This window comes from Erythranthe guttata, chromosome 5 (genome assembly GCF_056151865.1).
Source record: "Erythranthe guttata isolate IM_541 chromosome 5, IM_541, whole genome shotgun sequence".
Classification (NCBI taxonomy): domain Eukaryota; kingdom Viridiplantae; phylum Streptophyta; class Magnoliopsida; order Lamiales; family Phrymaceae; genus Erythranthe; species Erythranthe guttata.
Genome location: NC_142537.1, coordinates 3,865,613 through 3,892,324, shown reverse-complemented (window position 1 = coordinate 3,892,324; position 26,712 = coordinate 3,865,613). Strand labels below are relative to the sequence as shown.

At 37.7% G+C, this 26,712-nt stretch overlaps 2 protein-coding genes, 1 long non-coding RNA gene and 1 other non-coding gene across 6 annotated transcripts; 1 reads left to right on the top strand and 3 right to left on the bottom strand.

Annotated features, from left to right (window-relative positions):
• Window positions 1–14,403: 14,403 nt before the first annotated feature.
• Window positions 14,404–17,101, top strand: LOC105970018 (uncharacterized). 2 transcript variants are annotated; one of them, XR_016031377.1, is made up of 4 exons: window positions 14,404–14,716; window positions 15,408–15,478; window positions 16,027–16,070; window positions 16,655–17,101. It is a non-coding gene; the product is annotated as an uncharacterized LOC105970018 (long non-coding RNA). The 2 variants fall into 2 exon arrangements; XR_016031376.1 differs by lacking the exon at window positions 16,655–17,101 and having other exon boundaries at window positions 16,027–16,635.
• Window positions 17,102–17,531: 430 nt separating this feature from the next.
• LOC148770458 (U6atac minor spliceosomal RNA) lies at window positions 17,532–17,662 on the bottom strand. Its single transcript, XR_016031488.1, has one exon. It is a non-coding gene; the product is annotated as a U6atac minor spliceosomal RNA (small nuclear RNA).
• Window positions 17,663–17,816: 154 nt separating this feature from the next.
• LOC105960037 (uncharacterized) lies at window positions 17,817–21,084 on the bottom strand. The gene is made up of 6 exons (XM_012984207.2): window positions 20,140–21,084; window positions 19,854–20,016; window positions 19,522–19,698; window positions 19,335–19,418; window positions 18,713–18,794; window positions 17,817–18,565 (listed from the first exon to the last, which is right to left on the bottom strand). The coding sequence occupies exons 1-6, from the start codon at window positions 20,382–20,384 to the stop codon at window positions 18,096–18,098; spliced, it is 1,221 nt and encodes a 406-aa protein (XP_012839661.2). The 5' UTR covers window positions 20,385–21,084; the 3' UTR covers window positions 17,817–18,095.
• A 2,672-nt stretch (window positions 21,085–23,756) lies between these two features.
• On the bottom strand, window positions 23,757–26,565 carry ATSLY1 (Sec1/munc18-like (SM) proteins superfamily). 2 transcript variants are annotated; one of them, XR_016031378.1, is made up of 4 exons: window positions 26,242–26,403; window positions 25,814–26,155; window positions 23,893–25,537; window positions 23,757–23,813 (listed from the first exon to the last, which is right to left on the bottom strand). XR_016031378.1 is itself a non-coding variant. In XM_012984206.2 (3 exons), the coding sequence occupies exons 1-3, from the start codon at window positions 26,273–26,275 to the stop codon at window positions 24,045–24,047; spliced, it is 1,869 nt and encodes a 622-aa protein (XP_012839660.2). In that variant the 5' UTR covers window positions 26,276–26,565; the 3' UTR covers window positions 23,757–24,044. The 2 variants fall into 2 exon arrangements, 1 of the variants encoding a protein (XP_012839660.2); XM_012984206.2 differs by having other exon boundaries at window positions 23,757–25,537; window positions 26,242–26,565.
• Window positions 26,566–26,712: the final 147 nt, after the last annotated feature.

Below are 26,712 nucleotides of genomic sequence, written 5' to 3'. Positions count from 1 at the left end.
AATCGCTGGGTCATTCGTGCGGGACTGCAGTAATCTAGTTTAATCTTGTTGATTATGGATGATGACTCAGTGGATCATTTGAACAATCGTTGTGATCTTCATAATAATTTAATGACAAATTAAGTATGTTAGGCTACCACCATTGAGCAGTTAATATTTTGATTAATTAATAGTTGATCGTCATCTTATCACCACATATTTATATTATTTATCTTCTTCAAATGAAAAATATAATTTTGAATTTTTCTCCTGACATTAGAAACAATAATGTATATAAACTACACGGTACTAGAAAATTTCATACCATTATTGACCAAACTACGGTACGCAACTATTCGATATATTCTTATTTTTCGTAATATTCAATTACTGTTCCCCTAAACATTTCGTTCGCTAAGGGTTATCGACTCCCTGGGGTTTATAGTGCCCCCAAAATATTTAGTTCGCCAAGGGTTATCCATTCCCTGGGGCTTACATCTGCCCCCAAAATATTTCGTTCGCCAAGGGTTATCGACTCCCTGGGGGTTTACAATGCCCCCAAAACATTTCGTTCGCCATGGGTTATCGACTCCATGGGGGCCTACCTCCGCCCCCCCTCGAACGGTTCAGATAACCGAAGAGGACCTTCAACGTATGATCGCCGAACCTTCAACAAGATCAACTTCTACTTGCTCCTCTAACGGTTCAGATAACCGATAAGGACCTTCAGCGTACGACCGCGAAAGTTTCAACTCGTGTTGCCACTGAAGCAATGGAACAACCGTGCACATCCACCTCAGACCATAGGTCTCGAGCGTCTCATTCTAAGTACGGGGCTATCCCATCCCAAGGTTGGCATCACCCTTACCTTTCAACCCCAAGTGGGTGGACATCCCATCTCAAGAGACAAGTATAATCTCCCTACTCAAAAAAAATAGAACATCCCCAAAGGGGTGAACATCAACCACCTAAAAATAAAAAAAAAATAAAAAAGGAGAAGAAAGAAAAAGAAGAAAGAAGAAGAAGATGAAGAAAAAAGAAAAAAGAAAAAGAAGAAGAAGAAGAAGAAGAAAAAAAAAGAAGATGAGAAGAAAGAAGAAGAAAAAAAGAAGAAGATGAAAAAAAAAAAAAAAGGGCAGCCAAGCCGACCGCGCGCCCCCTCTAAGCCGCGCGCGCGCCTCTGTTCAAAAAAAAAAAAAAAAAAAAAAAAAAAGAGAAGACACGTGCCAAAAGCGCGCGCGTGTCATCAGGAAAAAAAAAAGAAAAAGGAGAAGACACGCGCGTGCTGTGCACGCGCGCGTGACGCACACGAGCCTGACGCGCGCGCGTGTCATCAGAAGAAAAAAAAATGTTATAGAGAAGCGCGTGCTGACACGCGCCTGGGGGGCAGCAGCTGCGCGCGCCTTCCCAAGGCCACCTTGGAGCGCGCGCTCCCATCAGATTGCGCGCAACTTTTACTACTCTCCACCAAATTGCGCGTAGATTTTGACGCGCTTCACCAAATCGCACGAGAATTTCAACGCGCTCCACCAAATTGCGCGAGCTCTCCAACGCGCCTCACCAAATCGCGCACGCTCTCAAACGGATAAATAAAAATTATTATTTCTCCACACCACTCCAACAATTAACGGTACACCCACAACACCAATCTACTCTCGACACGATCCGGTATCCTTTTCGACTTGGCTCCCATGTCGAATCGAGAGTGGGGGGCTTGCGAGACAACTCCCACGAGGAGCAAACTCGATCGGTCCGACAACCCGCAACGAGACAACTCCCACGAGGAGACAACTCGCTCGGTTCTACAAAACCCACAGCGAGATAACTCCCACGAGGAGACGACTCGCTCCGTCCTACAACTCGTTGCGAGGCAACTCCCACGAGGAGCTAACTCCCTCTGTTATACGAACCCACATCGAGATAACTCCCACGAGGAGCAAACTCGCTCGGTCCTGCAAACTCGCTCGGTCCTACAAACCCGTTGCGAGGAAACTCCCACGAGGAGCCAACTTCATCGGTACTACTACTCGCAACGGAACAACTCCCACGAGGAGATAACTCGTTCGATCCTACAACCCGTTGCGAGGCAACTCCCACGAGGAGCCAACTCCCTCGGTTCTACAAACCCACAACGAGACAACTCGCTCGGTACTACGAACCCGCGGAGAGAAAACTTCCACGAGTAGACAACCCGCTCGGCATTACAAATCAGTTGCAAGGCAACTCCCACGAGGAGCCAACTCGCTCGGTACTTCGAATCCGTAGCGAGACAACTCCCACGAGGAGCCAACTCGCTCGGTACTACGAACCCGCAGCGAGACAACTCCCATGAGGAGCCAACTAGCTCGGTACCACAACCCGCAGCAAGACAACTCCCACGAGGAGCCACCTCGCTCGGTAATAAGACTCGATGCGAGACAACTCCAACGAGGAGACAACTCGCACAGAGCGACCTGAATCCGCATGCTCCCCAGTCGCGCGTCCAATGCTCCTATAACTTCGCTGCGAGACAACTCCCATGAGAAAACAACTCGCCCGAAATTCACTATATAATCGCAAGCTCAAGTTAGCACGATTACAACCCTAGAAACACTTAGAAATATTGTGGGAATCTATATAGCCTGGCCAGCTTGATTACTCAAATTTATCTACTTGTTTTCGATGGGTCCTTCATTAAAACGTGGCCACGGTCCAAACATACGTACGACCCACGAGGTCTAACAAGGGGCACGATCCCCATAAAAAAAATATTGAGAGCTTGATCCCCTCCTCAAATACATCATGCTCAAGGCTATATGTAAACACATACAAGCAACGCGTCAAAACATTGACAATGTCGATAAATAACAACTCCCACGAGGAGAATACTCGCTCCGTGCTACTACATTATCGCGAGACAACTCCCACGAGGAGCAAACTCGATCAACTCTACTACCCCACGACGAGACAACTCCCACGAGGAGATAACTTGATCCGAGCTACTACATCGTCGCGGGACAACACCGACGACTCAAGTGACTTACATCGCGACAACTTGGTCGCTACGCGCCAACGCACCTTCACGCCCCTCCGACACACGCTCCAACGCGTTTTCGCACACCATCGACTACTACAATTTTTACTCTCGACACGATCGAGAACCCATTCCGACATGGCCCGCACATCGACTCGAGAGTGGGGGGCTTAATGATATGCCTAATTGGGCCAACCCAATGGGCCTACAAATTATTTACCTACTGGGCCACAAGCCCAATATTGAAGACCACTATCACCGATGCCCAATCACCTTCAAGTAAGGTTTGGGCCCGAAAATCTCAACTAAGCTATAAATAAAGGTTTGAACTCATTCCTTAAGGTAAGTCCGATTAACTGAACAATACTACAATATGTATTATCTGGACTATTTCCACTATCCGCACGTCTGACTTGAGCATCGGAGGGGTTTCCGCCGGATCAACCCCCGGCCTAGTTCACGTGTTCTGTGATCGCAGGTATCTCAAGGTCATCAAGCTTGTGAGCCAGTGATCCACTCTGCTCTTTCAGCTCATCCTACTTCAACTATCTAAGGTGATCTATTTCTAGCATCATCAACTTTGTTTTTTATTGATGCCACATAGCATCAAATTGAAATATATACATGAAATAACTGAAGAACTCAATCAAGGAGAATACTAAAATGTAACAATTATAGACAATGTGATTCAAAACTCCTATAAATAATAAAACAAAAGTATTGAAAATAAACAAAATAATTAGATTACATTATGAATACTAAGGTAAAAGGAAGAAACAAAAATGACTAAAATAAATAAAAATAAAATTACACTATGGTATTATGATAGGTATAATATTATGATGCTATTGAAAATATAATTCTGGTCCCGTAAGTTATGATCACGCATCAATTGACTAGGTTCGAGTTGTGTTATCAACGGTCGCTAGATAGAGTTTGTCAGACATATTAACCTAGTATATATCACATATTATATATTTTGCAAACTATTATACGAGAGCGTATGAACATTATAATTTGTATAGTGATAACTATTAAATTGTTGTTTTTTTTGGGATATTTTTTTATTGGTAAAGTATAATTCAATATTTGGTAAAAAATAAAATCATACTAAAATAATTTCAATAATAATAAAATAACTTAAAAGGACAAAAATACAATTTAGTATATCCTTGTATATGCGGCCAGAGGCGCTGAAAGAAGATTTGTGGCTGAAAATAGAGGTGAGGTGTCCAATTTCCGACGACATTTTCGACCAATCAAATTGCGAGCTTTTGGTTTTATCTTAACGTTACGCTTTCGGTGCAGCATCTCTTTTCTTTGGTAGTATGATATATACATTTTTCAAATTAATAATTATAAATTAATCTATAAAATAATAATTATAAATTAATCCATAAAATAATAAAGTACTATGAACGGCCTCAATTAGGAGTCGGTATAAAGTAGTCCATCTGTTCCATAATAACTATCTCTTTTTAAAAATATTTTTGTTCCATATTATCTGTCACTTTCGATTTCCAATACTGCATTAAATGCATTTTTCCTGTTTTAACCTTATTAATGAAACTCTAATTATTATTTTTCTCTAATAAATCATTAAATAATAAAGGTCGTTTTAGTCATTTCTATATGATTTTTCTAAAATCAAGATATATTTATTGAGTTTCTTAATCTTTGTGAAAAGTGAAAAGAGACACTTATTTAGGAACGGATGGAGTATAAACTATGAATGCTTTTTAAATAAAAGTTTAAATTACAACCACCTCTTGAAGTATGATCAAATTGCAAATATTCCCTCCTTTTTTGAAAAATTACAACCAACCCCCTTAGGTATTTTGTTGTCCAACAAATTCCCCCCTATTAAAACGGTTCACTGAAATATTCGTACTTCTGAATACATAGTGAGCTAAACTATTACCAACGAATAAATCAATCTTAAGGGTGATTTAGTTAGTGAAGATAGAGAGCGCGTAGTCAACTAACTTGTATCCGGATTTTCTTGGAAATATTTTTTGATTGAATTTGTCACACATAACAGATATTAAGTGTGGTTTGTGAAATATTCCACCAGAGCAAGTGTTTAGCCAATAAGTTGTATAGTCATAGCTATACCCTGTTTAGTTTGAAATTTTAGGATACGTTTTTTGATTTAAGTTTGATATTAAGCAAACACTTAGTCGATTGGGCCGTTGACTTAGTTAAAAATTATATTTTTACAGTTCACCAAATATTAAGTAAATTAAATTATCATCGTTTGAGGTTCTGACCAATTACTCTTCATATTTCAAAACATTACAAATATTAAAGCTTGATGGGCCCAAGCCCAAAAGTCCATATCGACAAGTCCATTGAAGCACACAAACACATGTCAAGTTGGTTCAGGTTAATAATACAAAATCAAGTTGACGAAGGCCCAAGTTGGCTATAATCTAAATAGACAGGCCCAGGTTGGGCCAAGTTAAGAGACTCAGGCCAAGAGAATATGTTTATCCATATACCCGAAAACCTCCATAATTAAATGTACGGAATTCATAATTTCCAAGCAGCCTTTTGAACTTTCTGAATTCTTTCACTATCTTAAAATGACTTGAGCGACGGAGGGTTTTCTCTGGAACCAAGCCCCGACACTCTTAACGGTTTTTTGTGATCCAGGGAGTGCTCACGCGAGAAATCAAGATATATGGTTACGTGTGGTATCTTTTTTTCAAGTTGAAGTTTCACAAATTTGGAATGATAATTTGCAATTGGAGGACTCGTCAATGTGATCAAGGACTCTTCACAAATTTGAATTGACGCTCCTCCGAGATGGACTATTGACATTTTTCTGGACCGAGCATGATTGTCTACATCTTCTTTGAGGTTGAGCCTACATTCTCTATACCTACTTTTCAATGTCCAACTTCCTTTGAGGCTCTTTCCTTCAGTGTGGTGGGGGCAATATACTAATCAGGTGATCACTTAGTGATTCGGGCACTAAAAGGATACATGAGAGGTGGCCTCTAATATTTTCCTCACGAGATGCATTTTGAAGTGATACTTGTTTTTATTAATATGTTGTATACTATTGAATTGTGATATCAATATTAACTAACATGGAAAAATCTAACTTTGATATAGAAGAATTTGTCTAAATTGGCGCGAAAGGTTTGATAAAATAAAGTCATACTTGATAGACAAGTCTTAGGTTAGTTACATGAATTGTCAAATTATCCGACAAGCCCTTGAACAAGATACCTTTGCCTTAAGTTAATGTATCGATAATAAGAAGGGCCAACGTAACTCAGAAACTTGAGAATTAAGTCAAACATTATATACTATAATTTTATATTTGACTACGAAATTACTTCAAAGTCGTAAAAGGCCACTTCTATACGATCAGTATCAAACTGTGGTTGGTGGGGCCCACACGACGAGAACTGGTCATAGATTATCTGTTTCCAGGCAATACAAATTCAATTAATTTATTAATTAATAATTTTAATAGGCATCACCCCTAACATGTACTGTCTGAAGGAGAAATAATAATTAATTAATTAATTAATTAATAATATATAAAAAAAATAAAAAAAATACCACTATATAAATCATCTTAATGCCTTGGAATTTTTTCATCACACTTTTCTTCACCACACATTTATTAATTACTGCAAACAATCAAGAACATATATACATATACATACAAAGTGATATATATATCGATCATCATGAATTATTCACTATTCAGTTCGTTCGACGCCGTGTTGCCGGAGTTGCTGGGGTGCTCAGTCAGGGTACCTCCAGTACAGTCGGCCGCCGCCGATGACAAGAAGATAGACAGCCGCCGGAGCGAAAAGACGCCGCCGCAGTTAAAGAACCAAATTAAACCGTCGAAGGTCGCCGGAGCAGTGTCGTCGGGACCTCGGTTTGCGCCGGAGCTTGACGGACTGAACTGCTTTGAGACTTTGATATTCTGAATTTCTTTTGTGTTCACTGAATTTTGTCATTAATTATTCTTTTATTGCTTTTGTGTTCACTGAATTTTTTTTTTTAGTGATGATGTGGTTCTTGTGAACAAGATTTTGGTAATCTATGTGCAGTTAATTATAATATTTGTTTCCTTTTTTTTTCATCTCTGAAATTTGATCCATTTTTTGAATATTAGCTAAAACTATAAAATCCTCGTTTGGTCCGGGAGACTAGTCATTATTATCTGAATAATTGAATTTTTAATTTCACATTTGATATTCTCAATAATTCGTTGGATCGACTGGTAAATATTATATTATTATAATTTTTTTTTCGCCAAAAAGATTTTATTATTCCATTAAATATAGGCGAAAGGGAGTCTTGTTAAAACCTATGCTAATAAAAAAATCCGTGTCTAATCTAGCTAGACTATTACAATACAACCCCAGAATGGGTTAAAAAGTGAAATAAAAGAAACTATAAGTCCTAATTCTAGAAACCCAATAAAAGTTTGTATTATTATTGTTAGCCCCCGAGATGTGGGTTAATCTATAATTAATCTAGCATAGGAGGCCTGACCAAAGCACCCAACGCAACACTTTTGAAAATTACAAAATTGTCCCCAAAAAGGACTTAGCATAGGAGGCCTGACCAAAGCACCCAACGCAATACTTTTGAAAATTACGAAATTGTCCCCAAAAAGGACCAGAATGTAAATAAGTGCATTATTATATTATTATAACTTATTTTGCTTTTTAAGAAGCTTGTTTTTTTTGGATGCTCCACAACAAAATAATTGAATTTTCATGAAATTATTTAATTTTATTTTAACTAATTTTATCTTGTTTGGTCCCTGAAAAAATAATTTTTACTTATGTTCCTCTTCCCCTCGACTCTACTAATACATATTTTGGACATTCATTATTTGCTTCTATCCAATTATTTTAACATATCATTCCTTCCAATTTTATTTTATTTTTATTTCTTGTTAAAAAAATGAAAAAATGTTTTCATTTGAACCAATATTTTCTTCTAAGGTAAAGAATATATTAAATATTTATAAAATAATGGAAGTATTCTCTATTTTAACGTTTACATGTATGTAAATAAATTTTAAAATACATTGGAAACCAAACTTTCATCTTCTTCCATTTAGGATAATTTTTAATAGAACTGTAACTCTTATACACAAATTATATACATAATCTATATATATATATATATAAAGACAATCCATGGAATAATATGCTGCCACGTGGCATTTAGGGTTTCAAACCCTAGGGGCATTTTCTGTAATTATTATAGTCCTATGGAGTGATTTTGTAATTTTTTTTTACGGTTTTCCATATGCCCAATCTAAAAAACACCGTTTCATAAAAAAAAAAAAAAACTTATCTACACAACACATATCTCCTCAACTGCATCAACGCATCGTTCATAGAAATCTTTACAGAAAAATGAAGATTACAGAATTTTTTACAAAAAATTGAAGATTTCAAAATTCCGCCTGCAGATAAATCAACAAAATTGGTCCGGAAGTGGGAGTGGAGCAGCCGCTCATAGTTTGCGGTGGCAGCCTCTGTCGACGGTGCTCCAAATTTCAAGTAAGAGTTAAATTTCCGGAAATAACATAGGAAACACAAACTTTGGGAACGAAACAAAATTGTGGAATTTCCATCGGACATGATTTTTTCCATAAATTTGGGTTTTCTTTCTTCAAATCGGATGTCAAGATCCAAGGACCTAGCTATATTTGTGTATTATAATTTTGTAATAATAATTGTAATAATAACTGTAATTTTGTTGTAACTGAGTGAATTGGGATGAGAATAGAAAACTTGGGGAAGAAGAGAATAGAAAAGGAAAGATTTAGGGAAATTCTTCGATAATCCATTCCATGGTCCAAATAAGGTATAAATACCCCTCTAAGTCAGGGAATATTGTACCCTAGCCCAACAACAGTATTTTCAGGAAAAACTTAAAACAAAATGACATAACACAACGGGCTAAAAACAAACGGCCCAATTAAAAATAAAAGCAACATAAATGGGCTGCTAAATCCAATTCTTCAGCTGCGGCCCGTTCCATGTGATTCACCCGAAACGTCGTCGTTTCCACCTTCAATCCATTCCTTTGTCCCCGATTGCATCAAGACTTCACCTTTACCATTTCTAGGGTTCTTCACCTCTTCCAGCCCCCAATTCTCCTGAATACCATTCAACTGCTTCTTCTTCTCCTTACTCCTTAACCCACGTTGTTTCGTTGCTCCCCAGGATATAACATTACCCCCCCCTTGAGATGATTCTTGTCCCCAAGAATCCAAAACCTGGTCAGAAACGGAAGGCTCCAGTGGCTCAGCCATAGCTGCAGATGGAAGGTCGTTGATTGTGGCAGTGGACTTCACTGTGCGCTTCAGCAAGGATACATGGAAGACGTTATGGATCTTCGCACCTTCAGGTAACAGTAATTTGTAAGCTGCTTTGCCAATTTTGGCAATTACTGGATAGGGTCCGTAGTATTTGTTGGCCAGCTTTTGATTTGCCCGTGTGATGACTGAATTCTGCCGATAGGGTTGTAGTTTAAGATAAACTAAGTCTCCAACTTCAAAAGACCTTTCAACCCTATGTTTATCTGCATACCACTTCATCCGAGCTTGAGCTTGGGTGAGGTTTTTCCTTATTAACTCCCAGGCATCAATACGTTGTTGCACCAAATTTGAGACTTCAGGGTTGATAGTGTCTAAGTAGGGGCTTAAGGATAGGGAATTAGGGGAATACCCATACAGTGCTTGGAAAGGTGACATCTTGAGACTGGTATGATAATTAGTATTATACCAGTACTCAGCCAGAGAGAGCCACTTCATCCATCGATGAGGGTGCTGGCTAGTACAGCATCTGAGATAGTTCTCCAAGCACTGGTTCAATCTTTCTGTCTGGCCATCACTCTAAGGGTGGTATGCTGAGCTCATAGCTAGCTTAGTCCCTAGCAGCTTAAATAACTCCACCCAGAAATTGCTGGTGAAAACCTTATCTCTGTCTGTGACTAAACTAACTGGCTGCCCATGTAATTTAAAAATATTATCCAGAAATAGTTTAGCCACAGTAGCTGCACAAAAAGGGTGAGCTAATGGCAAAAAATGTGCATACTTGGTAAATCTATCAATAACCACCAAAATAACATTTTTACCCTCAGACTTAGGTAGACCTTCAATAAAATCCATAGAAACATGAGTCCAAGCTCCTGTAGGGATTTCCAGAGGTTCCAACAACCCTGGATAAGGAGTGTTCTCATGTTTGGCTTTGTGACAAACATCACACCTCTGCACCCGCTCTATAACCTTGGCCTTCATTCCAGGCCAATAAAAATTATTCTTCAGCCTCTGGTAAGTTCCCAGCATCCCAGAGTGGCCACCAACTGCAGAGTTATGGAAGAATTCTAATAATTTAACTCTAAGATCAGTATGTATGCCCACATAGATCTTTCCCTTAAACCTCAAAACTCCTTGTACTACCTTGTAGTCTTCATAAGCTGCCTCATCAATGGCCTTAGCTGCAGTGATCTTCATAACTTCAGCATCCCCCTTATAACTCTCCAGAATCTCCAGTAACCATTTGGGTTGTACTGTAGACATGGCATTAACAGTAGCTTGGTTATGTTCCTGTCTAGACAGGGCATCAGCCACTTTGTTTTCCACCCCCTTTTTGTACTGTATTTCATAGTCTAAGCCAATCAATTTAGCAATCCACCTCTGTTGAAGGGCAGTGGTGAATTTCTGCTCCACAATATATTTAATACTTTGCTGATCAGTTCTAATAATAAAATGGTGACCTTGTAAATAGTGCTTCCACTTCTGAACAGCAAGTAAGACTGCCATAAATTCCCTTTCATAAATAGATAATGCCTGATGAGTGGGACTCAAAGCCTTACTCAAAATGCAATGGGCCTAGAATCTTGCATCAATACTGCACCCAAACCAGTGGAGCTGGCATCAGTTTCCACCAAGAATGGTTTGGTGAAGTCAGGCAAGGCCAGAACTGGGGAGGTTGCCATCACTTCCTTGAGCTGAGCAAATGCTAGTTCAGATTCTTGAGTCCATTTAAAATTTCCCTTCTTCAACATATCAGTGAGGGGTCTGCTCAGGATCCCATACCCCTTTATAAACTTCCTGTAGTACCCTGTCAACCCTAGGAAACCTCTCAACCCTTTAACAGTAGTTGGTTTAGGCCAGTTCAACATGCTTTGAACCTTACTGGGATCAGTGGATACCCCTTGTGCACTGATAATATGGCCTAAGTACTCTATGCTAGTTTGCCCAAACTGGCACTTGGACTGCTTAGCATAAAGATGGTGGTCTCTTAGGATTTCCAAAGTGATGCCTAAGTGTTCTTTATGCTCTTCCAAGCTAGAACTGTACACCAATATATCATCAAAAAACACCAACAGAAACTTTCTCAAATATCTTGAAAACACTTGATTCATGAGTGATTGAAAAGTAGCTGGAGCATTACAGAGCCCAAATGGCATAACCAAAAACTCAAAGTGCCCATGGTGAGTTTTGAAGGCTGTTTTGTAAACATCTTCATCCTTCATTCTAATTTGAAAGTAACCAGACCTCAGGTCTATCTTTGAAAACCACTTAGCACCATAGAGCTCATCCAGAAGCTCATCAATAATGGGGATAGGGTAATCATGCTTAACTGTCATGGTGTTCAAGTACATGTAGTCCACACACATCCTCCAAGAATTGTCCTTCTTCTTAACCAATAACACAGGAGATGCAAAAGGACTTTGACTCTGCCTAATAATCCCACTCCCCAATAATTCTTCAACAATTTTCTCTATCTCATCCTTGGCAGAATGTGAATATCTGTAAGGGTATAGTTGTTTAGGCATAGCCTCAGGCTTAAGAATGATTTGATGCTCAACCCCCCTTATTGGTGGTAACCCTTGTGGCTCAACAAACAACTCAGCATATTCCTCGAATAACCCTTGAATGTTCTCAGGCACTTCCATGAGATCACTGTTGGTCTGAATGGTGCAGAACTGACCACTAGGGGCAGAGGAACCAACAGTTTCTCTGTTCATTTCAGAACATACAGTCAAAGGACTGCCATCACCATATTCTTCTTTGGCAGTAATTACTACTTTATGATCCCCTCTCCTGAGTTTCACAAACCTCCTCTTGTAGTCAAACTTCACAGGGCTGTTTTCCCACAACCAATCACACCCCAAAACAATGTGAAACCCCTTGAGAGTTAATAACCTCAAAGGAAAAGTGAATGGTTCCCCTTGCATCATCCATACCAATCCATTAACAATTTCCCTGCTAGTTGTCTTGGTTCCATTGGCCATAGCCACTGCCATAGGATTAGTGTTGTCAATATGGCAGTGGAGTTGACTAGCTAAAACCTCACTGATAAAGCTATGGGTGTTTCCTGTGTCAATAAGAATGTTAAGGGGGCCCCCTTCTGTCTCACCAACAACTTTAATGGTCTTCACACCACTGTTCCCTTCAATAGCATTCAGTGAAACCTCTCCATTACAATCAATCTCCTCTAAACTCTCTGCTCCAGCTATACTGAGCAGATGAGTTTCCTCTTCTTCATCAGTCATGATCATGTAAATTTGGCTAAACTTGCACTTGTGATTCTGACTATACTGTTCATCACAGTTAAAGCATAGGCCCTTCATTCTTCTGGCCTTCATTTCCTCTCTAGTAAGTAGTTTCCTTGGTGGTAATAGAGCAGGAGGAGTATAGTGAGGCTTAGTTAACTGGTTCTGATTTGGGTCAGGATTTGGCTGCAGTTTCCTTGGTAGACCCTGGTATGACATCATCTGTTTCATTCCTCCTTTAGCCCTCCTTGAAACAGCCTCCAGAGTAGCTTCCTGTTTTCTAGTCATTTCAATGGCATGTTGAAAAGATTTAGGTTCAAACAGATCAAAGAACTTCTGATTCTCTTCAGGCAGTCCACTGACAAAGAAGGTCAGAAAGAATTCATCATCATATGACCTAGTGTTGAACATCAACAAATAGGCCCTAAGTTCTTCAAACTTATCAATATAAGCCTCCAAAGAATTTGTAACTTTCAACTTGCCCATTTCAGCCAACACTTTAGCTTCTCTCAGATCTTCAAATCTAGCAGAAACTAACCCTACAAACTGATCCCAAGAATAAACCCTATTATTCTGTGAGATGTGTCCATACCAAATAGCTGCTCTACCCTCAAAATGCAAGGCAGCTAGAACTACCTTTTGAGTGTCAGGTATGTTAGAGACCAACTGAAAATACCCTTGACACTTAAACAACCAAGTTCTAGGGCTACTACCATCAAATCTGGGGAAATCAATCTTGGGGTTAGGGGTGTAATTACCAGAGAAAGGGTTTGAGTTTACCATTACTTCCTGCCCTCTATTATTTCTGTGTTCTGTTTGAGGTCTGGTGAAATGCTCTGGTTGTGCAGTGTATGGGGTTGGGATTGTGCCTGAGGTAGATCCTTCCCCCATAATTGATTTATCTCTGTTATACATTTCTATCCTTTCAGCTATTTTCCCCAGCTGAATCTGCATGATTTCGAAGGATTTCTTGGTTTCCTCATGGTTTAAACTGATTTGCTCTTGCAGGTTTGTTTCAACAGCCACCCGTTTGTCCATTTCCTCTTGCAGCTTCTGTTCCAGTAGCTTCCGGTGTGCCTCCAGTCTGGTGCCGTCCGCCATTAGATCAGCCCTTGCTCTGAGTACCAATTGTCAAGATCCAAGGACCTAGCTATATTTGTGTATTATAATTTTGTAATAATAATTGTAATAATAACTGTAATTTTGTTGTAACTGAGTGAATTGGGATGAGAATAGAAAGACTTGGGGAAGAAGAGAATAGAAAAGGAAAGATTTAGGGAAATTCTTCGATAATCCATTCCATGGTCCAAATAAGGTATAAATACCCCTCTAAGTCAGGGAATATTGTACCCTAGCCCAACAACAGTATTTTCAGCAAAAACTTAAAACAAAATGACATAACACAACGGGCTAAAAACAAACGGCCCAATTAAAAATAAAAGCAACATAAATGGGCTGCTAAATCCAATTCTTCAGCTGCGGCCCGTTCCATGTGATTCACGCGAAACGTCGTCGTTTCCACCTTCAATCCATTCCTTTGTCCCCGATTGCATCAAGACTTCACCTTTACCATTTCTAGGGTTCTTCACCTCTTCCAGCCCCCAATTCTCCTGAATACCATTCAACTGCTTCTTCTTCTCCTTACTCCTTAACCCACGTTGTTTCGTTGCTCCTCAGGATATAACATCGGAAATCTACATATTTCTGCAAAACCTTATTTATAATTGCATAATTTACCGATTCAATCCCCTTTTAAGATAGAATCTCCAGGTTATGGGGTAATGGGGTAAGACTTTATTGCCGTTTGAAGCTTATTTACCAGTGTTCAAAACCCTTAGGGCAGTTTTCAATTCAGGTTAGTTTTATCTCAGTCATAAAAATTAAAATTTAAGCATAAGAATTTTCTCTATAAACTTAATGTATACGTGTGTGTGTATATCTACAATACTCTGTTCTTGAAAGTGTCTCTTCATTTACTACGTAACAAACGTTCTGAGGCTTCATGTGAATGATATTGAGAAAGGAGGGCCGAGAGCTCCTCCGAGAAACAAGATGGCGCTTTACGAACAGCTCAGCATTCCGTCTCAGAGATACAGTCGTTCGATGCTTCCGTATACATCTAATAGTAATAGCCCTGCCAATTTGGTGTCTCCTTCGAGCCAGGTGAACATATCACTTTGCAAAAAAATTGTACTATCAATGCTGAAAAAACTCCACTGAGTTAATTATTTTCCGGATTTTTTTAGCAAAAAAAAAAAAAAATAGTTAATAATAAATAAACAAGAACAATTTCTACATCCACATACAGTATCGTGGAATTATAAATTTTATTTCTTTAAATAATAAATAATGAAAGTGGGATTTTTTTATGTTGACACTTTCAAAAGACAATCTATGTCAGAATATATTAACACGTGGCACTTTAGGGTTTCACAACCCTAGGGCAGTTTTTATAATTTTTTGATAATCTAAGGGCTATTTAAGAAAAAAATAAAACACGTTTGTATCCCCATCTCCTCCCAAACTGTTTTAATTTGTTTAGTAATGAGTTATGATTTTATTTGCTATAGTTTAGGTTTAAAAAGAAGGAGTATTCTGTTGAAGTGAGAAATTAAATTAGTATTTTGACATGTAATTTCAGTTAAATGCTATGTTTGAAATTTAATTAAGCTATGTGGAATCTGGACATAGTATGTTGAATTTACATTTCCATGAAAAGTTTGAGTGACCATTCACTATAGTGACGTCCAATACTTTTTCGATGTTTTTTATTGCTTTCTTTCAAGGTCCTTTTAATTTATCAATGTCTTTTATCTTTCTCACAGCTTAGCTTTATTATTTGGTATAACTGCAGGTTGTATAATTCATTTCAATTTTCTGACAATTGAACATACAAAAGCAGCAGGGAAAATCAAGTGTTTTCGGGTATGAATTTTTTAACTTCCGCATGTTTTTTAAAAGCAGTAGAGAAAAGCAATAGGGTTCTTATTTTCAATTATTTCTTCATATAAGATATGAAAGTGTGTGCACTAATGTGTTCCGTGCAATGCAATGTATATGTGTGTGATGTACTGTGTTTATGTTTGTGTTTCTATTTCGTAAGGGCAGATTTTAGAAATGCATCTCATTGGATTTTTTTTCTCATTTCTTTAAGCAGTCAGTCTGGATTTTAGCTTCATAATTTTTTTTACCGTATTTTAGAATTTTTTTACCGCATTTTAGAGTTAGTGGTAGTCTTTTTAAGTGTTTTGCTGCAGTTAGGTGATTCTTTTCCGCTCGCCACATTCATATCCGTAGTAGGATTGTTAAGTTGGCTTCAGTATGCTCTCTTATAGGTTCTTTAATTGATAGCCAAGAGTTTTGGTTATGCCATCTTATGTTTTGTTACTACCCTCCCCCTTTTCAACATACACAAACACACACTATTTTCCTTCAAATACTATTAGTTATATTTTGTGTTGCTTTTCTTGCAGATGATAACTATTAGTCGCTTTATCAAAATTCTCCCCCATATAAGGTTAGTGGATCGACCATGCACTAGATTTACGACTTTATGTTCTTCCGAAAATCTGGGTCTTATTATGATTATCGATCAATCCCGCTTTATGGTTTTTTCGGTCTCCAAAGGTTTTTAGATTTCAAATTTTTGTGGTTATTATGATTTCACTGTTTGCACCTGGGTGGGAACTATCGAATACAAAAAACAAGTTCTTATTTTGTTATAGAAATTTTAATTAAGGGAATGGAGAAATTCTTTTGTATTCTTAGTGAGGTTTATGCTCATTATACTAGATTATATTGACATTCATCTGGATATGAGTAAACTGCACCATTAGAAATTATTGATTACGATGAAGCCTATCAAATATAAATGTGCTTATATAGGAAATTTTGGGTACCAACGTTCCCTTACTTATGAATTTCGAATTATGTGGAAATTTACGTATTACAGTGCTTATGTATGAAATTTGGGTAACAAAAACCTCTTACTCACATATTTCAAATTATGTGGCTATTAGGTGTTATATTTATGCTTTATTTAATGATTTAACTATATTTACCATGCTTATGTATGTATGTGGATTTTTGTCATTATTTCAGTATCATAGTATTTTATATAGAATTTGAAGCAACAACTAGCAGAAGTCATTCAGGCTTACGAGGTTCGGACTAAAGTTATTAGGCAACAAAAAAGACGTGCAAATGAAGAGGAAATATCCCATCTTCTGATTCTGCCTTATTGTAAACATATGCTCAGCTATTTTAAGAGTTGGTCTATAGTTATGTCTTATTTTTAAACTTAATTTTTTAAATATTTGGATAATGAGCTTAAAAGCTATTGGTACGCATCATGAGATCCCATTATGTTTTATTTTTCTTAAACAATATTCTAAATGATTATGAATGGAATAAGGAGGTTGTAACATTTTGAGAAAAAAAGGGTACTAAGTGAAGAGAGAACCTCAAATGGATGGTTGTAATTGTCCAAACAAGGATCATTTTTTCTTAATCCAGCATTATCTTTAGGTTGTTTGTAATTATCTCAAATAAGAAGAATCTAATTTTGTTTACAGGTTATTTACATGTAATGGTTGATTTGAATTAAGCATTTGTTTTTATTTTGTTGTTATTGTGTTATTATTTGCACTGATGATGAAAGTACATTGAAGAAAAGTAGTTGTATTATTTGGTTATGACAATATTTTGTATTTTCAGTTGGAGATAATATAATTTGTTTTACTTCATATAACTATTATTTTAATGATCATTAACAAAATTCACTCGATAGATTATCCTTTTTTTTCCGGATAAAACTCCATGGGTTTTTCTAAAATTCTTAAAATTATTTTTTCCCACTCTATTCGATTATGTGCCATAATATAACATATCATTCTTCACTATATTCACCGTGCAACGCACGGGTGTATTACTAGTTAATTAAATAGTAAAAAAATATTTAAAAAAGTATTAAAAAAAAAAAAAAATTGGGTATAAGATCCCACCGAAGTGGGGTAGCCTTAACCGGATGTGTTGGTAACAGGTAAAGCCCGAAAGCTGTTCCCGTCCCTGTCGGGGGAGATGCCAACCGTCTCTCCTTTCTACGAACACACTCTCCGTTACCTACTTCTAAGCTATAAAAACAACCTCACATTACCTTACTTAACCGATGTGGGACAATTTCTCTCTCTTAACATAATCAATTCTTAAAAGCTCTCTCTCTCTCTGCATTCAACACAATTTACATACACCAAAACCACAGAAATTGATTCCAAAAGAGGCAGTTTTCATCATGTATATCATAGTCAAGAAACATCAACACATTTTCACGAACCATCGGGCAACAAAAACAATAACGAAAAAAGAAAATAGACACAGATTTGGATCTGTGTATATAATGTTATTTTCCATCAAGGAATTTCGCTACCGGAACTTACATACATCTATAATAAAATAAAAGTTGCCTCCGCGCCATCTTCGATCTCTTCCTTACATCATCCCCTAAACAAACGAATAAGGACAAACATGTATATATCCTTGGTAATCACAGCCTTTTACCCGTTTTGGCAAATCTTCTCGCGACTCCGAATATAACCGCCTTTGTAAGAAGCCCTCGATCGAGGGAGCAAGCGAGGGCAATTGCGCCGCCGACAACTAGAATCTTCTGGAAGCTCCTCCCCGACGGCTGCTTGTCGGGTGAAATTACGTTTTCGCCCTTGGATGGGCCAATTGCGGTGCTGCTCGTCTCTTGGGATTCTTTTTTTTCTTCTTCTTGTAGGGAGACGAGATTGGCTTTGGTGTTTATTTGGGCCATTGAAGCACTGGGCGAGAGCGGAATTTCCGATAATGCCCTTTGGTTTTGGTAGGCGCGCAAACCGGGGTCGATTTTCTTGACGGCGCCCCACATGCCTTGACGGATACCGAGTTTAGCTATTTCCCAAGGAATGCCCATGTCTTCGTGGTGGAAGAGTACAACCTCACACGCAGTCATTCGCCCGTCTCTCTTTGATTCCGCTGAAGTTTATTTTTAAAAAATATTATATAAAAATAAATAAATAAATAAGCAAGTTTATTGTCTATTGTGTATAACGGGAGTCGTGCTTTTATTTGACAACTCTGTGATAAACACTATAGAATGATGAAAAGTTTTGATATATATACCTGCGCGAATGAACCAACTAGAATAGTACAAATCGACTCTTCTTGGTTTGTTGCGACGAGGTACGGAGGAGGATGGAACACCCTACACCATAAACAAATATTAAATAACACTGAAACGATCATCTGAAGATATGCATACATGATTTACAGACATATAAGTAAATCAAGAATCGTATTCTAGCACAAAAGATGCATCTACTTGGTCAGTAAAACCTATTACTCGTGACCGACTACAGTTCAGCACAAATAAGAACATAAATATATTTACTACGGAACGAACCCCTTTAATTCTTGAATGACGACGCATAGAACATATATATGGAATGCACTCTGGTTTATTGCAACAAATTATATGGTCGAGAGTCGGATTTTTAGGGTTTTGACCGAAACTGCAACATCTAAGCAATACCAAACTCGCCTAATGCAGAGTAAGACGAGCATAACTATTATTTACGAAGAATCGAATGTTAGTAAGTCCAGCAATTGCATTAACATCTCCATGTAAAAAAATTATATTCATGCATGCTCAAACATTCCCACAATATTTCTAGGCACGAAGCAAACAAATTTAGCGAACATGCACGAAATTTTCCAAGATTAATATCTGTTTCAGTTCGCTAACCTTTGTAATACAGTAATAAGTTCGTTCGGATTCCCAAATTCGACGTCCGATGATGTATTCTCTGTCACTACAAAAAAAGGGAAACTACAACCGAAAAAAAAAGTAAGGGTCAATATCCCATCACACAAAAGGAAATTTTCTTTTTTTAATTTAGAAAAACAAAAAACGAAAAAAAAAAAGTTCATACCTTTCGTACCCACTGAACAACCATTTGGCCGGTAGCAGGACATTCCTCCAAAGTTTGGGCATGTAAAAGCATATCATCCCATTTCGATCTAAACTCATCGTCCCAAAAGAAATCCCTCAACATTTCCGGAGTGGCATCTTCGTAAATAGTTCTACTACGATATTGTGGGGGTCCAACCTGTATCAATATCGAACAAATCATTACGATTACGATGAATTTCTCAGCATTGCATACAATTACAAATTTACAATCCCCCCAAAAACCATGTAAAAAAATAAATAAAAATCAAGTCTTTCTAGCAAAGATTCAATTTTTATACAAAACTTAATTACCGGAGGATCTCTTCTCCAAGCTTGGTAGCTCATATTCGACGTTGACCGATCCATCATCTGAATCCAAGCGGGCCCGCCGTCTTTCTCTTCCACTAGCTTATGCAAATGCTTAAGATCATCCTCATTCACAAGATTCGATTTCTCATTCTCCGAATTCGACGAACTAATCACAATTCACAGATACAAATGCAGCTCATTATTACCAAAAAAACAGTCAACTATATCAACAAGTAAACCAGTTTCGAAAAAATTCAAGAAAGTTGAAATCTTTGCAGACGAAACTAACCTGCAATCGGAACCCGAATTAGTCGAAGACAAGGATGAATTGTTTGCATCTCCTTTACTAATTTTTGCAGCAGAATCAAGAAAATCCAATTTGAGATTAGCCCAATTAGGTTTCCACGCCCAACCCAACAAAACACCAACAAAAACAGCTACCCAAATGGGCGTAGTGAACACAATCAGCTCAAAAATCACATCTCCGAAATTGGGTCTTTGTAAAATCTCAAAAAAAGCAGAAACCAAAGCCATATGAACCGAAATAAAAATCAAGAAAACAAATAAATCAAAAAATCAAGAAAACCCTCGATTCAATCGGATAAAAAGATGCAGAATTTGAAAGCACAATCGAGGGTTTCAAGAAACAAGATTGAATCAGAGTATCAAAACCCCCCTCCCAAAGTAGAAAGAGGGGCGAAAATAAAAGAGAATGGATAAGAAAGGATTATTATAATTATATATGAAGCAAAGAGATTAAAGAATGGTTATTTATATTGAATTCTAAGTGGTGGGTTTTTTGCAGGATATAAAGTAAATAACAAAAATCCAAATACAGGATAAGGATGCGGCTGAGAGAAAGCGGTAGAAAAAATTGGAGTGTGGGCCCGGTTTAATTTCACTCCCATAGAAATTAACTGCTGCTGCTGCTGTATACATACATACACGAGCTTAAAAATTCAGATTAGTGGTGAAGAAGACAACCAAAAAAACCGACTTTGAAGAAACTAGAGAAAGTGATGGTTGCATGGAAAAAAGATTCAATCTTGCGGAGTGAATCGATCTGAAACTTTGGTTGGTGTTTATAGCAAAGGGATTTATTTTTGGTCGGCGTTTTCGTTTTTCACGTTTGGCACGCTTTGGATTTTGACTTTTTTTGGTTTGACTGTGTGTGTGTGTGTAGAAGAGCATTCACACATGGAGGAAATGGGGAATATTATATTTAGGGGTGATTAATTAAAATTTGTGTCAATTACGAATAATGGCTATTGTTTTATGGGCAAATGGCAAATAGGCCCATCACATGGGACTTAATTGCATTTTAGTACACAAAAAAAACAGTCTCTCAATTAAGCCCATCCCCATGTCTTTAGTGTAAAATACCCTCAATAATATAATTCTTAACAATTCCACCCATTATGCTCTAACTTCCTTAATATTACACATTGACCCCGGATTTAAACAAATATATCACATTAACCCCCAAAACTTTTTTTTTTCAGAAAATAATTTTTTTTCTGAACTGTTTTTTTTTCCGGCCAGATTCCGGCGTTGACCGGAACTCTATTATTTAATTTTTTAGTCAATTCAATTATATTTTTTAAACCCACTTATTTTTAGTTCGCTTACTCAAAACTCCATGTATATTCTATTTATTTTTTTAGTCTATTCAATTAATCATATATATATATCCTATTTTTTTTTTAATTTTTTAATCTATTTAATTATATTATTTAAGCCCACTTATTTCTAGTCCACTTACTCAAAGCCCCCCATGTATGACTTGCTCTCATCTTATATTTCTCAACTTCATTACGTTTCTTGAAAAAAAAAAAAAAACTTTGTTCTCTCCCACAGTCACACTAATAGCGGTTAAATTGCCACCCACCGACGATCGTTTTAGCATTTGACAACTTCTCAGTGTCAATTTGATAATCGACTTATATTCATTTTTCTTAAATTTTCATAGCAATTTAGCTTTCGCAATTCGTTTTGATATTATCTTGTGAAAGTGAAGGAAAAAAAATTCATATCAAATTTTCATCTAAAATTTCTTTTGTAGCAAATTTTTTTTCGGGGGCACTGCCCCCGAACCCTCGTGTGTTTAAGCCCCCCTCACCAAACTTTATGGCTTCGCCACTGGTTAGAACTCAATATTATCGAAATAGAAGTATTGTCCTCCTGAGTATAATGAATCATTAACTAAACTCATTATCATTTTAATAGTTTACTAGACTACTTTTTTTTACTTTACTAATTTGACCCATTTTGTGAATACTGTAATTCAATCAAAATCAGAAGCAAAAAAATAATCAAACACATAGAAGTTGTAGATTTTTTTGCGGCTTTCAAATTCATTTTGAGTCAATACATTTGAATTTCAAATGAGATACATATGGGCAACACGGCATACACTTTGACTCATAAGACTTTCTACAATTTATTACGTAATTACGGTTTACCACTAGTTTTAGGTCACCGTCCAGCAGTTTATTTTAGAATTTGTAAGATTTTTTATAAGAAAATTATCGAACACTTTGTAAGAGTTTATAAGCTCTTATAAATCTTATAAACTTTTTTTAATAGCTTATAAGCTTAGTCAAACAATCTTGCTGTTGTAGTTGAGCATGATCCACTAGTAGGCAATATATAGAGGCATCCATTCTAGTAACATGTACTACTTGAGGGAAAACAAATCATTTAACTAATTTGAATCAGTACCATTGGAGCATCTCCAAGAGATGCACCGTATACTAAATTTTAGCAAGTTTTACAACTATTGATAAAAAATAGAGTTTCAGCACTTGTTTTATATAACACAATACTTGGCATATTTTAAATTCCATTCAATCTTCAAATTTGAAAGACCAAAATGGTGAAATGGCAAAAATACAATAATTATGTATAGAAAAATATATAATGAGTAGTGTGTCAAAAGTGATGTGTAAAATATAAACGACTACTGTTGGAGTAAGTTAGAAAAAAATAGTGTGCTCAAACACTGTTCACTGTATATAATATGATACAAAGTGACAAATTTTAGAATAGGCTGTTGGAGTTGGTCTTTTTAATCTTCCTTCTATTTTACTCTCATCTTTTTACAAAGGATTAATTTTATTTCTCTCTCATGTACTAATACTAATAAATATTCTCATGTATTATGTAAATACTCAATTACCGGTGATGTATTATCAGAAAATGGCAATTTAGTTAACAACTGAACTCTCTCCCCACATAGCTTAGTTATTCAGTCAATCTATGCCTCATTTGGCTGGAGAGATTAGTTATGATTAACTAAATAAGTGAACTTTGTTTGATATTCAGTAAACCTAATAACTTCTCGGATCAACCCGAAAATATTATATTACCATACCTTATCATACATTTTAAGGAGTTTTTTTATCGAACCTTCCGGGGTCACAATTGGATTTTAGTTAGATTATTTACTCTTATATTGACTAATTCTATCTGGACAACCAAACGAGCCTTAATAAATAACGAAGCTCAGTTGGAAACACACATATATCATGTACTACATACACACTCTCGTTTGCTGAACTCTCTAACTAAGATATCCAGACCCAAAATTTTCCAGACCTTAGCAGCAATTTGTTACACAATAGTCTTTCTACAAATAACATCAAAACACTTTACTACATCAATAAATGCAAAGAGCACACTGTATATAATAAAGTTATAAAATTCGTAATCCAAGATACTACATGTTACACACGATATAAAATTGTAAATAGCCAACATATGATCCTACAGCTTATCGATAACTCTACATCCAGTACCAGCCCCCAAATTGAATAAGCTCGTGTTTTTTTTTTCTTTTTTTTTTTTTTTTTTGCAGAATAATTAGGAACAATTTTATACCTCGAGTATGTAATAATACGCAACAAATTGGAAGTCGATAAGCAGGTTAGTGCTCCATGAAAACCAGACATAACAACACCATCGCTACAAAAACAAATTACAAACGCATTTCTCTAAGAAAGAAAAAAAAAAAGAACGTTTCCCAGTTCAGTAAAGTACGTACATTCTTAGTCTTAGTCGCCAAATAGCCCCACCAGAAAGCAAGATCAAGAACCCGTGATCAGATAGCTGATTTCGAATACCTGTAATGCATAATCAAGAACATGCACTATATTTCCAATTAGAGGGAAAAAGAAAAAAGAAAAAACCCACATCTTATTTAGATGGCCCTGTGTTGTTATTAACACTGTTTCCTAAACCCATTTTCTGCCCAAGCAGTGCAAGCTGCTCCACGAACTCGTCTCCCGATAGAATCTCTGTGGTCCCATAAATGACGTGTTTGGCAGGTTGCTGTCGGTGAACGAGTTCTTGCAAGCTCCCGTACTCAACGTAATTCCCACCACCAACCATGAACACGATCGCTTCTTTAAACGGCCCTTTCATGTGGCTTTGACCGGCGGTTGACTTTGGCGCACGCGGATCGAATATGAGATAAGAGTCGATTTCCGGATTCGGTTTCCCCTCCATTAGTGCGTCAACTGTTCTAGTCAAAGCCAATTGGTGGTCGTTAGACAGCAAGTTCTTCATGCCAGCAGTTACAGCACCAATCGACTGTCCATACAGCTTTTCAGCCCAATCGACAATATTGCTCCTGCTTGCAGAACTGGCAGACGCTAAAGAAACGTTCAACGCTTTAATCTTCTTCACGTACTGAAACGCACTTGTGTCGACCTCGGATTCCCTTAGTGCAGTTTCCACCACCTCGATTTCAGAAGGAGGGATTGTTTCTGTCGAAATCAGATACATTATTGCGAAACGCAATTTGTCGATCTTAGTCCCTTTGCCTTTGAGCACACCGACAAGTTCAGCACGGTCAATCCCACCTCTGACCATCATGTCACTCTCCTTCTTGGCGAAAGAATCAAGCGACCTCTCTTTAATCTCACCCAACAAAGCGGTGGCAATATTAGTGTGCTTATCAATCACTTGCTTACGCTCGGTCAATTCAGGGAGAGAGTTCACAGCGTTCATCAGATGCTTTGTGTTGCCGATCAAATCGGTCCCGCTGAACTCAGCCTCGTCGCCACCTGTCCGCCTGTTCACCTCCTCCACGTCTTTCTTGTACTTATTCAACTGCGTCTCGATCTCCACAGCAACTTCCGGAAACTCCAGCGACCCGTTCGCGGTCCAAAACGGGTCTGAGCGGTCCAGTTCAAACGACTTCATCCCTCCCTTCTCTCCTTTCACGTTTAGTCTATTCAATCTCAAACCGAGCACATCATGAACGAGTGGCTTATACCTGAAGTCGTGCTGTATTGCCACAGACAGCTCGAAATTCCTATCAAACAAACACAAGATCGGCCTCTGAAAAGAGCTGGTAAAGTTGCCACCCTCTGTGAACAAATTATTCTTTGCCAATAAATGGTCACGCAATCTCTGATCCAGCAAAGAAGCCACCATCTCAGCGGGCCCACCACGGGGGCACCTAATAATGGGCACAACTGCAAGGGTTGCCAAAACACAGAACAACCCCCCGACAATCTTTTCGATAATTTCCTCAATCTCTTTGTCTCCCGCAGAGGGATCGTTTAACTGAACATAACAATTCTTATTGGCAAGTGAGAATAAGTTATCTTCTAGGGTCACAAATTCCAGATACTGATCGTGCACCTTCGATATCCTCTGAATTGAATCGGAGCTAATTGTTCCTTAACCACAAAAAAAGAGACGAATCTCAATATATTACCAAGGTTCGAATTCTAGGAATTTCATTTCTATGTCCTAATAAGATCCCTTAATTAGGTTTAGCAATTGAAATTCAGTGCTAAAATTAAAATCTTTCAAAGTCTAATTTAAAATTAAAAAAATTAGCCCTTGACTTCACCATAACAAATCAAGATCCAACTAAAAGGAGATCACAATTCGCACTTCTACCGCAATAGATCGAATCGAAAAACGGATAGAGAATTTTTTATGAATGTTACCGGAGGCAAGGTCCTCGAGGAGAGGCCTGGGTATGGAGGAGGAGAAATTGAGGTGGAAGGAGTCGTAGAGCGCTCTGGAGGCGTCTGAGATCACGCGCTGCACATTGGACGGCGTCGGCCGGAGGAAGTAAACGGCGGGGACGTCGTGTACGGGATTCCGATCCTTGTCGAGGAGGAAGTACAGTGTGATGCCATGCTTACGCAGGTCCTTGACGTGGATCAACGGCGAGAGTATGTCCTGGCAGAATCTGTCGTAGATCAGGATCTTGTACACCTCCTCGTTCGCCGTTCCGGTGGCGCTCCCCACCGCTTGGTTCAGATTCAGCATCCGGATTATGCACTCTGCAACAAATTTCAGAAACTCAGAAAAACAAAAAAAAAATTGATGCCATTGAGTAAAAGGAAAGCACAATTAGACGAAGGATTACCGGTATGCTTCTGACGGAGATTTAGCGCCGCCATTTCTGGAAGATTAAGATTACTGTATTTTCGCAGGCAGCTGTGAATCAATCGGGGATTAATTTTGGTGGTGTTGGGGAAGAAAGAGAGATCTGGATGATTTTGTGCTTTGTGTGAGAATGAGTTGTACTTCCTGCAGCTTGACTTGTACGAAGGTTTTCATAGGCCCGTCGACGTCATCATGGCCCAAATGGAGAGAGGGCCGAATCCACCGTGTCAATCATCTTCTTGATTTTCTTTTTGATTTATTTATTTATTTATTATTTTTTTTTTTAATATTGTTAATTCAAGATTGTCGATTTTATGCTACATGTCCATAGTGATGAGGGGGAATACGATGCTACACCCGGTGATTTTCACCGGGTAACTCTTTTATTAACATGTGTCCTTTTTAATTTATTTTATAATTATTTTTCTAAAAATCAATGGGTCATAACTGA

Excerpts from the sequence above, each read along its gene's own strand:
- ATSLY1 (XM_012984206.2), bottom strand. The coding sequence starts at position 26,275 with ATGGCGGCGCTAAATCTCCGTCAGAAGCATACCG. Across the intron at positions 26,156-26,241 it reads TCTCCGTCAGAAGCATACCG|AGTGCATAATCCGGATGCTG; the intron begins GTAATCCTTCGT and ends AATTTGTTGCAG. Across the intron at positions 25,538-25,813 it reads CCTCGAGGACCTTGCCTCCG|GAACAATTAGCTCCGATTCA; the intron begins GTAACATTCATA and ends TTTGTGGTTAAG.
- LOC105960037 (XM_012984207.2), bottom strand. The coding sequence starts at position 20,384 with ATGGCTTTGGTTTCTGCTTTTTTTGAGATTTTACAAAGACCCAATTTC. Across the intron at positions 19,699-19,853 it reads CTTGGAGAAGAGATCCTCCG|GTTGGACCCCCACAATATCG; the intron begins GTAATTAAGTTT and ends ATATTGATACAG. Across the intron at positions 19,419-19,521 it reads TTGTTCAGTGGGTACGAAAG|TTTCCCTTTTTTTGTAGTGA; the intron begins GTATGAACTTTT and ends TTTCGGTTGTAG.